The sequence below is a fragment of the Megalops cyprinoides genome, chromosome 4 (genome assembly GCF_013368585.1).
Source record: "Megalops cyprinoides isolate fMegCyp1 chromosome 4, fMegCyp1.pri, whole genome shotgun sequence".
Lineage (NCBI taxonomy): Eukaryota > Metazoa > Chordata > Actinopteri > Elopiformes > Megalopidae > Megalops > Megalops cyprinoides.
In genome coordinates this window covers 37515383-37528377 of record NC_050586.1, presented here as the reverse complement: position 1 = coordinate 37528377, position 12995 = coordinate 37515383, and the positions used below count along the sequence as shown (strand labels likewise).

Sequence of the window (12995 nt, the reverse complement as noted above, 5' to 3'; positions counted from 1 at the left end):
GCATGTTTCAGCAAGATGATGATTGATATCCACCACTAAAGAACCTTTCCGGCAGCATTTTGTCAAAACTTTCTCAGCCTGGTGTAAAGCTCAGCAAATTGGACTCGACACATTCTGCCTGTTATCTTGTGATACATTACACAGATTTAAGTTTTCCATTTGATCTGGCTGTTTTAAGAGAACGTTGAATACCACCCAGACCATACGAAGAAAGAAAATTCATCACATCACAGAACATTATTTAGAGCTGGTAATCAGTGATATTGCTTTGAATTTTCTTCAATTCAAACCTGTTCTTGATGTCTTCATTTCAAATGTGGCTGGACGTTGCTGAGGTCCAAGGTGTGGTTTCACGGTTTTCTCCATACAAACTCAAGGCACTGTGCTGCTGCCTCGTTGGAAATTGCTTGTTAAATCAGCCCCCTCCAATCTCAGTTACGACAGGCTTGTCATCAGGACATTGAGGTCTGTACATCTTCACCGTGTTCAAAACGCTCTGAAATGACAGTGTATATCAACTGTGTATGAGACATTCACTGCAGCCTAAAGAGTTATCCTTTTAACTCCTTCCTTGGAGTGACTGAATTACATTCACCAACATTCTGGGTCTGTCCACAGGAAAATCCGAAGACTTCCAAGTGGCTCTGAAGTCAAGAAGTAAAAACAAGAGGTAAGACAGTGTCACATTTGTCCAAAGTTTTTTTTTCTGAGCTGCGTAAATTTACAGCAACAGGAACTCAGGAGATCTCTATTGGCACCAAACCCAAATGCAAGCACATGACTGCGTTTTCAGGACGTTCAAGGCAAAATACTGAACTGAACATGGCGAAAGGCAGAAGAGATGTGCTGTTCTTCCTGATTGGGGTGTTTGTTCACCGGTCTTTTTCCAGACGCGGATCCTCCCCTCCTCCTCCTTCGAAGAAGGCCAAAGTCACAGCCTCCAGAAACACCATCGACAAATTCTTCAGGTGACGCTGGCTCTTTGAGCAAAGAACCTGACAGGAGAAGCGAGCGGACCCAGAAGACCAGCCCACGCACGTAGATTCTGAGATCAGCTGTCAGTTGTAACAGTTTGAAGAACACCTCTGTTTGCTGTGTGATCACGTCGGAGCGTTGGCTGTTTAACATTCACATGCCCCCACTCGGCACTGTCCGCTTGGCTGCTGTGCTCTGTGAATTTATTCTCTCCAGTATAATTTGGTTTTAATTTGTTTTAAAATCGCTGACTTCCTTATCACAAGATACACAGCACTGCCTTTAACTACATCATAACCGTTTCATAAATTGCAGTAGAATCAGTAAGTAAGGCAATAAAGGATTATAACAACAGCCATGACGATACCCACATGCATACGAATGCTGGCTATTCAGATGTGTAGTTCAGAGGTCACGGCATTGTGCTCAGCTGCAAGCATCTTGCACCGCACATTAATTAATACCCTTGCATGCTGACAGTGTAATGCTGCCTCCAGGACAGGGTGCAGTATGTAGTGAAAGCATTCCAGCTTACTGCAGGTTTTAACGGCCAGCGTTCCCCGGGGCACCCTCCGTGTGGAGACCGGTCCCTGCTGCGCCGTGTTCAGTGGGAAGGGCGCGCGTTAACGGGACGTCACTCGCCCCTCTCGACCGGCGCCGCCTCACGCAGCTGGAGTCCCTGTTAACTGAGAGTGCCTCATATCCATCTGTCACCCTGCGGGAGGGGGACACCGCTCCTCTCCCCCGCATACCACAACGCCCACAGACCCCATCACTGGAATGTGCAGAGCTGCAAAGAGCCACGCGAGCTTCCAAAAACCGCTCCTCCATTTGTCAAAACCCTGAGCGCCTTCCGCCTCTGTCAGGAGAAGCAATATTTGAAAGTACTCTGTGTGGGGACTGGGATGGCTGTCATTTTTCTCCCGTTGTAAACACCAGCCAGGCGCGGTCACCTCCTGGTCCCATGTCCAAGCAGAGCTGAAGGATTCATGGTTGGTACTTGAAAATATTGAAAAGCCATTTAAAGCTTTGACTTTTAATTTCAGCCAGCTGAAATTGCTGTGGAAGTCCAAAAAATACGCTTGCTGCTACTTAATTTATTGGTTAAATCTATTGTACGCCATATCTAATGTTTAATGCACTTTTGCTTGGAATATGTAATTTATTACAACATAATATGCGTTCCTAAATTAAGGATGTCTTGAAGAAGAAATTGCACAAAAAGTGAAATGTGAAGTTGAAATTTCAGATTTATTTGTGAAAAGCTACAAATGTGAGGCAAAAATATTTCTGAATGATTAGGATGTGTCCTGCTATGAACTAATAACAAAGTAATGTTATGATCCCTCAATATTTATGGCCCTGTTTAAGTGAGATGGAAGTGTGTGCTCTCAAATACACAGAACATTACCAAGTCAGAAATGTGTGTGTGTGTTGAAACATAATAAATAATTCACTCATTTCACGTCTGTTATGGCGGTGGTATTTTGCTTTTTATCATTTATATTTCATTGCCGTCCTGTGCCTCTGTCAGTAATAAGTGCGGGTAAATTCCATTCAGAAAGTGGAGACTTCTGTGGGAGCGAGTATTTAAATGCTGCCATGTTAGTCCCATTAAAGTGAAGACCGTTCACACTCTGCTTAATGGAATTGCTCGGGGTGTGATGCGTACCCCTGCGGGACAATCTTATCAGCATTCTAAACTCGCATGCAGTGCGATTCATGGGCCTCGGAGGAATTCCTTTTCAGAATATATCCCAGTCTGATAAGCTGCTCTGTCCTTTACTGACACACATATTTAAGTAGGATCTGTATTCAGGGTGACTGCTCCAGCTACTTTGATTTAGCTGCCTGTGAACCCTTAGATGATTGGTTCCCATCAGCCAGATTAGAAAATTGCACTACTGTGAAATGAATCAATTACTCTGTATGGAAAAAAACAATATACTGAAATATATATTTACATACAGCACAATGCCAGCACACATTTTTCAGGCCATATCTGAGAAATCTATCAAAGGATGGGAAATACAGACCTGGGGGATGGGGTAGCAGTGGAACTGCTTGAGTTAGGTGCCTTGATTTGCCCTTGATATGTTAGAATGTTTAACTGTATAAAGACATTTTAAATTTACCTCAAACCCTTAAAACAACAGGGTTATCATCACAGTTGTATGAGAGAGAAGCAAGGTTATTAGAAGTTTAGAAACCACCTGGGATGAGACAGAATAAACACTTTAAAATCAATTACAAACACAATTAAAAACGAAAGCCAAGCAATGGACTTTAAGAGCAAAGAACTGTGGATCCCGTAATTGTTTTAAGAGCAAACTCTTCGCGGCAGCAGTTTCATGCACCAGTGGTGCACTATTGCCGGCTCATATCCCAAGGAACAAGTTACCAAGGGTGTGAGCATGTGTGAGACATCTAGAGTAAATAAAGGGCCGGGCCCTGCTTTCTGTATGACCGAGACGTCAAGAGACCTGCTTTGATTCGGAGGAGCAGCGGAGAGTTCACAATGGAGAAGGCTCTGGCTTTGAGAGACAAAGTGAAGAATCATCCCGTGCTGAAGAAAGAAAACCTGAACCCCAAAACCTGGATGACAGCTGAGAATGTCAAGGGCTTCACAGACTTCATCCTGCACAGGGAGACCGACCCGGGGACAGACACCAGTTTCGACAATGCGCAGATGTGTAAGTGCTGTGTTTTACAGAGGGAACTCCAGGAGGTGGTGTTCTGGAGAAAGTTACGGTTTGTGTGCTACCCTCTTAAGTAAAGGTTAGAAATGGAGGTGTGCACATCAAAAGAATTTCAGTGGCTATTCAAAAAATCTCTGCGCTCAACATTTTTTCAAGAAGATAAAGGTAAAAGATTGAGATGTTTGACGTTACCAGCGTTACTCTGCAGTCATGCTTTAATTAGGTACAGCTTTGACATAAAAAGGTTGTTAATGAAAGAAAGTTGAGAATAGATGCTTCTGAATGCAATTTTTTTTAACTATATCACTCATTTGTATGTGTGTGCTACATGTAGTGTGGTGTAGGGATCTCTAACTTTGACAACAGTCAAAGTATTATAGTGCAAACCAAGCTAAATTTTAGCTAACTTTAGAGCCTATTGTGATGTGACTGTAACCGTTTCTCTGTTTTGCTTTTGAAAATACACATTCTACGCCATTACGCAGTAAAATGTCCTGTGCTGTCAATCTTGCTGCAGGCTGTGAGCGTGCTGTCTCTCACTGCTGTGAGTTGACATGCCAGTGGGTGATGTCAGAAATAATATTTGTAAGGAGTCAACATCCCCTCGCTTAATCATTAATTCAGTCAGGCATGAGCGCATGTCAGTGAGGCTTGAAGTGAACACCCAACACATTGTGCAGGTATTTGTTCAAGGCAGATACATGCAGCCAACTGGGCTGTTCTCTCACGCAGGCCTTCAACAGCCTCTGCAGAGAAGTCTACTGTATAAAGTAGGCCTATCTGTCTATCAGTGGTGTCAGGTTTGTAAGATGCATGTGAAATATAATGTATAAGGCACTGTATATTTTACATATACATTAATGTCAGGTTGGCTTATGTACACACAATTAAATACTAGTTTGAGAAGAAAAGCAGGATTTGTATTGGTGGAATAACAATAGTTTGTATGTCAAGTTCATGAGTTGGTAAAGTAGATAATAATATTCACATTTAGCTCTTTGTTCCCTCTTCAGACCATGACACAATACCAGATTAGTTCAATTAAAACCATGCTTTAAGGAAAACATAGCCTATAAACATAAACATAAGCCTATTTCATTGTTATACAGACAAATGACAGCTAGCCAAAGGGACTCATCCTACAAAATAAGAGGAATCATACATTTATACTCATTGTTTTCATCTGAGCGATTTACACAAACTAGAATATTAAAAAATAAAGCTTAAAATGAGACACCATTCTAACAACTGAGCTTTTAACAACTGAGTTTTTAATTTCACAAAATCCCAACCATGGCTCTTTCACTGAAAGAACCATGGCTGCCTTAGGAGCAGGACTGTTCCTGAGTTCTGACGCAAACCTTCTCTGCTCTGCGGCAGTGCTAGAGTCCGAGAGGGATTACATGGAGGCAGCAAAGAAAAACGACGTTGCGACCATGAAGCTTCTTGGAAGGAGTGTCAACGTCAACGCCAAGAATGTGGTAAGTGGCCAACTGCGACAGACAGACCACGCTTCACAGGACTTCAGCACCTAAAATAATGAACTACAGGAGCTCGATGGTACGAGCCCGGTACTCTGGGGTTCTGTGAGTCTTTCCTCAGAACGCTGGTGGAATGTTTTTTAACGTTACTGATGCTTTCCGTGCGTTGCTCTGGCCTCAGCACGACCGCACCGCGCTACACTACGCAGTGGCGGGGAGAAACACGGAGGCTGTGGAGATCCTGCTTCGGAGGAGAGCAAAGCTGGATCTGCAGGACAAGGTGAGGAGGCAGACAAACCCTCGCACGCTGACCGATAACCGTGAAGGCACTGTACGAGGAGCGTGAGGAATGAGCGGTGAGTCCACGTCGGTTTGCTCCCGTCGTCCGACCCAGGTGGTCATGCAGATCCCTCTTCCGCACGCAGCACGGGGTGACCCCCATCCACCTGGCCGCTTGGTTCGGGAGCTTGACCATCCTGAAATTATTGGTTCAGGGTGGAGCTGACCAGAAGATCGAAAATCAGGTAAGGCAACCCAGCCTAGAGCTTTGGTTGCTGTAATGCACTCTTTCCCAGAACTGTCTCTCAAAAAATAGAGTGCTCATGCATTTCACTGATTTTCCAAAATTTACATTAATTTATTTGCGTTTTTTTTTTTTTCACAGAGTTTGCGCAATATTTGTAAAACCTTTTCAAGCAGCTTTTAGTATGCAATGGGCCTGGGGTCAAATCAAGGTCAACTTATATTTTTGCAGTGTTTCCTGTAATTATGAGGTTAGGCAATCATATGTAAAGAAGAAAAACATTGCATACCATAAATAGCTGTACAATGCCTACATGTGAGTGCTCTATATTCTCTCTTTCCCCTCTATCCAGTGGAACTGCATTTCTCCCTCAGATTTTTTGAATGTATTATGTGCTGCAGGAAGGAATGAACATTCTGCACTGTGCTGCCATCAACAACCACACAGACATCGTTAAGTACATTGTAAATGACCTGCAGATGAAAGAGCTGGATAAGAAAGACCTGGTAACCAAGACATTATTTACTTATCTCCATTTCAGGTAATTTGTTGATAATCAACCATCTCTCCTTTACTTCTACAGACGTACTGGCTGGTTTTTATAAAATTGTACCATTAGAAGGTTATTGTAAGACCTATGCATAAGAGGTGACATAGCACACCTTTGTAGCACACTACAGTAACCTTTCCTGATGCTCCTTCTCTGCAGGTGCTTAGCTTGTATTTCTCTCATTACTATACCTTCCTGCCTCTAAGCCACTGATTGGTGTTGGTTTGAGAGGATATGATGTAATCAGACTTCCTCTCTCGCTGTCTCTCTCTCTCAGTCAGGGAACAGAGCCTTCTCCCTGGCAGCGCAGCATGGCTGTGTGGAGATGCTGGAGCTGCTGATGGAGGAGCAGTACAACATGGCCACAATGGAGGAAGACCAGGTCAGTTCCTGTTCAAGCTCATCACAGATGGCAGCATGAGTGTGCAGGAGGTGTGCACGGGGCTCCCACTGTCCTTGGGAATCCGTGAACAATGTTTTCATCCTGCCCTTGAAACATCTTGGAAAATTGCTCAATTTTTTTAAAACAGTTACTTATGGTTACTTGCTTATTTTCACAGCAACCAAAATTAACATTTCTGGCTAACTCACTAGCATGGTGTCATTTTTCTCTCAGGTGTAAGAGTTGTCAGTATACTGATATTGCTTACACATTGGTTAGCACATTAATCCAGCTACCAAAAGTCATTTGTGACTGGTAATTGCTGCCAGGAAATCTGAAAACATATATTTGTGCAAGGGCAAAATATTCTGACAGTTGCATGTCTCAGAAATGTCCCCCTACAATGACATCTTCAAGGGAGGACAGTTTCATGGGAATTTGAAAATTTCAAATAATACAAATACTTCATGAAAATCTGGCATTTAGTCTTAAAATGTCATTGATAAGTCATGAAAAATGTAACTCTGAAGCTGTGAGAACTGTTTGAAGAGCTCTGGTCCAAGAGAACTACTGTGCCAGCTTTTGTTCCAGACAAGCATTTCATTCACCTAACCATGATATCAACTGAGAGAATATACCTTTCTATTTTCTAAGGAAACCTGTGGTTCAGAGAGGTGGTTTTGCGGCTGGATTTTTAGCTCTACAGAGCTGAAATTGAGTGACTGTTGGGTAGTAGATCAGGTTAAATCAGGTTAACAGAGGTGTCGTTGTGTTCCTCTCTCCCTGTGCATTCCAGAACGGGAACACACCTTTGCACCTGGCAGCCAAGAACGGGCACCTGGAGGTTGTTCAGCTCCTGCTGGAGCGCTTTGACAACCGCAATGAAGTCAATAAGGTAGCTAATCGCATTGTGTACTGTCTCTGGTCACTGAAGGGCCAGAGGACTATTTTTACCCAAACTCTGTCTGTCTTGTGAAAAGTGTTACTAATGGCTTTACAGATTGGTTTGGTAGAGAGCTCCCTAGAGAAATCTGGGTGCCACGTGTACATTTTCAGGATGAGAAAACTCATTCGCATGCATTTTTAATGTGTGTCTGTGTGTGCGTGTGTGTGTGTGGTGCTGGTTGTTTCTGTTCAGGGACTAACCCTACCCTGTGTCCACTCCCCCAGGCTGGAGAGACAGCACTGTACCTAGCTGCAGAGGAGACCCAGGAGGAGTGTGTCAAGGCCTTGCTGGAAGCTGGCTGTGATGCTAACATTGTCACTACGGTACACAAGATGTCCGTTCATATATTTGATAAGGAACACGTGAATATGCGCAATGGCCCATGAGGAAATGCTAATACCTTTTCTGTTATATTCATGCCCTGCTCTGAATCCAGACATGCTCTAGACTGAGTCTGACAAAGTGGTGTGAATGGATTTACATCCCTTACTTACGTGTGACGCACAGTGGCTGTAATGACTTTCACTAATTGAGAGGTCATAGTGTGGTTGTCCAATGAAACTCAAAGCTATGACAGCAAACTTGTTGGCAAGCCTGCTCTCCCATTTTTAATACTAGCTACGCAACCCTTACACTCCTCTGGGGATGCAGAAAATGGAAGTCCCAAAGTACCCTTGACTGGTTCTCAGGTGTCTGTGAGATTGCTCCTAATTTAAAGTCCCAGGCCTCTAGAGGTCAGGCCAAGCCTAAAAGCCACCAACACTCACTATAAGTGTACTGCCTTTAGCTAAGGACTAATAACCCTTTCTGTTTCCTTTATCAGAAATGCATTTAGGGCACACGAGATCTTTTGGATCGGCCAGGAAGGGAAATGGGCAGACCTTTGCTTTGACAGCATTAAAAGGAAGGGTTTAGTGTGATTGAATTGTACATCCAAGCCTGATTATGCAAATGGAACCAAGCTTCCCCAGGACTGCATTTCACAAAGAATTACGTCTACTCTGCCAGACTGGAAAATGATAGAGATGGTTCAACGTTTGTTCTTTAGTTTTGTTCCATACTGTTCCAGTGGTCAGTCACAACTGATGGTCAGCTGAGTCCCAAATAATTCACTGCACAGAAATCTTTTTTGTCTTTCCCACCAGGAGAAAAGCAGCTGTTTGCATCCTGTCTCTGAAAAGGGTCATACCTCACTTGTGAAGCTCCTCATTGAAAATGGCATGGATATGAACTTTCAGAATCAGGTGAGACATTGGTTCGGAGGCTGTAACCAGTCCTCTCAATATCTTGAATTCATTCCTAGTAATTCAGTTTTTTGTTCATTTACTTTGCCTGACTCACTCGAAGACATTTTTTGCACATACTGCATCCTTATTGTAACTGTTCTGTCAAGATAAATGCTGATCATACAAAAATATCTGATGCAGGTTTCTGTCTCTTAGCACCAGCAGGCCGCCCTCCACCTGGCAGTGAAGAATGGATACATCCCTGTTATCCACACACTCCTGGAGTCTGGTTGCAACGTCAACGTGGCAGATCAAGTGCGTACTGTACTGTTGTGGCCTCCATTTGATACTGAGCCTCCAGCTTGGATCAGCTAACAGGATGGTGTCTTCTGGACTTAGTTATAGCTGGAAGGATTCCTCACTTTGTCCTTCCAGCTCAAACATGAGCACGCCTTCCTTTGCATAGAGAGAATCAAGATATATTGGAACCGGATCTGTAATGTTGGCAACAACACTCATTCATCAAGTTTCAAAATGTCTGCTTTTGTCCTTGAAAATAAAGTGGTTGGACAATGTTAAAATCCTGAAGGCTACAAAAAAACATAACTGTTAATGCTGTTTTTTCTACAGAGGGGCCAAACCAGCCTCCATATTGCAGCAGAAATGGGCAAGGTGGACATTGTGGAAATGATCCTGAAAGCCGGGCCAGACCTGGCCCTCCAAGACAAGGTAGTCCCACTGTGAATTAATAAGGCACAGACCGCCCTAAAGACCAGGTCACTCAGGAATTCAGCACACTCTGCACAGTGGATATTTACAGATGGGCTCATGACTACAGGCTGTCAGTATTTGTTAATGCCTGTATCTTGTTGTACCATAGCTCATATTGTGAACAATACAATTGGTGACTTTCAATACCTTTGGAGAAAAAACAAAACATTTTGGATCTGTGCCTATAGTTTGTGTCCGTATACATAAATACAGTGTACCTAAATTTATAAAAAAATGAAAAATAAAATACATGATTTATCCGAAAAGAAGAGAAAAGATCTTAGGGACACCTTGACAGGCAAATTTCAAATGTATGTTATACATACCATATTATGTATATTTACAGCATAGTATTTCCTATTTCTGAAATCAATGCTCAAAGGCATCTTTGCCTGTGCCTTCTGAAGGTTTTGTGCCTTCAGACCCACACACCAGTTCTTCCCATTACATGATGAATATGAAATATAACCATATGTTACTACAGAGATGAATCTGCAGTTTCAGTGACAGATTATGAATCAGTGTCTGATTCAATGATGAATTACCACACTGGCAAGTGCTGCTGTGACAATCTGCTTCAGAATGAATTTACGAGACTCTGGCCCCTTCACTATCACACTAAAATGAGATGAAGGACGGAAAACCTCTTTGTGGACCTACCAATCATTCAAAGCTGGGTCCTGTGCTGTCCTCGTAAAGATGTTCCCAGGAGGCTTGAGTTTGGTTTCTCAGAGCTGTTAACGTTGGGCCTATTGACCAAATATAGGAACTGAAATATGTACATCAGCTGGAAGATGAAAGCCATCTCAGTCTGCTGATGGCAACGTTTTCGGATTGTCTCACTCCAAACAGCAAGCTAAGACGGCTCTCGGAGTGGCAGCCAGGGCCGACATGGTTATCATTGTGGACATGATCATCAAAGCGGAACGATATTTCGCGTGGAAGAAGGTGAGCAGTTCTCCAGCTGTGCTTGGTACCCAGCCCACACGCTCGCATGTACACAGTCATCGTTTGCTCCAAATATAATATGCCACAAAAACAGATGTTTGATGTATTGCATTCGTTTGCTGTATATAGCATGAAATCAACACACGCTGGCTCATCATAAAATAGTTCACCATGATGTGCTACAGTATTTGGTGTTCCTTTATCTTTTCCCACAATTCCATGAGGCTCATTATGTCAGATGGAAAATATCCATGTAATAAATGAGATTGAAGATCACATTGGCCTGTTTGATGAAACCACCATGACTTATGCAAATGTAGAAATTTGTCACTTCCCAATGCTACATGGTTTTCGTCTTGTTTTTTCTTTGCTCATCAAGTAGTACGTTTCTATTCCTTTGTTAATTCCAATGTTACTGTTCTGAATGCAAGCAATTAGATGTTGAAACTGAACAGGTGAAAACTTATCTTCAGGTGGAGGTAGAAACGCTTTTATACACAAGGCAGCCAAATGTCACACGCAAAATAAGGCAGACTGGTACGGAACCGCGCGTCTGTATGACACGCCTGTCTCTCCCACTTACTGAACCTGACAGTAATGCTGCTGCCCTCTCTCTCTGGGAGTAACGAGATTTGATTACCCTTTCAGGCAAACGCGGAAAGTAATGAAAGCCTTCACGACCAATCTCCGCTGACATTCAAATTAGACCACAGAGCGGAGACCAGGCAGATCCGCACCACCATCTGGAACCTGGCTTACAAACTGCTCAAGCCCCACGACTGGAAGAAGCTGGCCCAGCACTGGCTCTTCAACGAGCAGCAAGTGGCGGCCATCGAGGAGCAGTGGACAGGTGACGGAGCGCGCCCTCTTCATCGGCCGTGCCTGCGCGCTGTGAATACTCTTGCCCGGTGTTTCTCGATCCTCCTCCTGGAGCCCCCCTGTCCTGAATATCTTCTATCTATCCTTGCTCCAAACATGCTCTTGATTAAATGAGGTGTGCTCAGCTAATCAAAAGCGCCACAGTTGAGTTCAGTCAGGTAGGAAGAGCAGGGAAAGATGGAAAACGTGCGGAGCAGGGGGGCCCCAGGAGCGGGATTGAGAATCGGTGCGTCTAGCCAAAAAGCAATGGGCGCCACAGGAGTGATCCCGAGTCATTACGTTTTACGTGAGCAAACAGAGCCTCCAGCGCAACCCAAAACCACGAGCATGATGTGTCAGCAGCAGAATATCGGACACATAAAGCTGAACCACAGTTACACCTGTTGATTGACCTAAGTCCAAAACACTCTGCGCTAAAACCTTAAACCAATACTGTAATGATAATCCACGTTTACTCACCTGATTCACCACAAATAACAGGTTGCTAGTAAGACAGGAAGTTACATGCATTGCGGTTTGAAGAACATGCAAATGTATGACCAGTCCAGGATGCTGAATGTCTCACTGCTTTATGAGTGTATTGGTGAAGGAATCTTATGTCACGCGTTCTGACACATCTGGTATTCCCAGGCCTCAGGAGTTACCAGGAACATGGGAACCGAATGATGCTCATCTGGCTTCACGGAGCTTTAATTACGCACCAGAGCCTGGCCAAAGAGCTGCACGAAGGTCTCCTCTCCATTGGAAGCAAGAGCGTAGCAGGTCAGCATCTACGGTCCACACAATGAAAACACTTTATGTCAGTGCAAAGACAGCAGAGCGTTTTGTCTGTAATCATTTTCCCTCCAAAATGTCAGCATTGGTCACCTCAAATTAATCTCTCTCCAGGGACAGGGTGAAAATGCTATGCACCCAGACAGAGCCCTTTCAAAAGGCCAAGCTCACATTAATTTATGATCGAGACAAATAATTGTATTAACACCTGATTGAACCAAGGTCCTAGCGGTTCTGATGTTAAATGTCACTGACACATTCACATATTTTTTCTCTGCTAACGTTTTATTGTACAATACACCACTGTTGTGTTTATCCTGACATCTACATTTTACTGTGGACCAGTAACAATTACGTGTTGCTTCTAACCAAATATCTGATGCAGCATAGGGACAATCCCTATTTAAGCCGACGGGACCTAAGTGCCACTTTTTCTGCACATTTTGCAGTTACTATGCATTTGCAGTTACATTATTATGTATTATTAAACTGAACAAGAAATTCAGACTGCCAATTTATTACCCTTTGTTCATCAGGAAGTTTAAAGTGTTTTTGTAACTTTAAAGTTTTACCAGGCTACGCTTACACAAATTCATACATATTCATTTTCTACAGACAAAATAAGACTTGAAACAACTGGCACTGAAATGAGGAAATGCACCGTCTCATGACATCAGCAACCGGAATCCATCTGGACTGTGAAGAAAACACATTTTTGTATGGATTTTCCTGGGATGTTACCATTGACATAAAGTGAAACATTCATTTCACTTGGATTCCTTCCATCGGTCTGTATCAGATCAGGGTGAGAGTTAAAACAATGGTCTTTAGGTGTAGAGTT

The 12995-nt window shown here is 43.3% G+C and overlaps 1 protein-coding gene across 1 annotated transcript; it reads left to right on the top strand.

Annotated features, from left to right (window-relative positions):
• Nucleotides 1-3493: 3493 nt before the first annotated feature.
• ankdd1b (ankyrin repeat and death domain containing 1B) lies at nt 3494-12825 on the top strand. The gene is made up of 15 exons (XM_036526839.1): nt 3494-3668; nt 5055-5155; nt 5337-5435; nt 5581-5679; nt 6080-6184; nt 6506-6610; nt 7407-7505; nt 7781-7879; nt 8702-8800; nt 8999-9097; nt 9413-9511; nt 10406-10501; nt 11150-11351; nt 12011-12142; nt 12770-12825. The coding sequence occupies exons 1-15, from the start codon at nt 3494-3496 to the stop codon at nt 12823-12825; spliced, it is 1665 nt and encodes a 554-aa protein (XP_036382732.1).
• The last annotated feature ends 170 nt before the right edge of the window (nt 12826-12995 follow it).

Bases quoted from the DNA above. Each gene is read 5' to 3' on its own strand.
- ankdd1b (XM_036526839.1), top strand. From the start codon at position 3,494: ATGGAGAAGGCTCTGGCTTTGAGAGACAAAGTGAAGAATCATCCCGTG. The intron at 3,669-5,054 runs GTAAGTGCTGTG...GCTCTGCGGCAG, and splicing joins TTTCGACAATGCGCAGATGT to TGCTAGAGTCCGAGAGGGAT. The intron at 5,680-6,079 runs GTAAGGCAACCC...TATGTGCTGCAG, and splicing joins ACCAGAAGATCGAAAATCAG to GAAGGAATGAACATTCTGCA.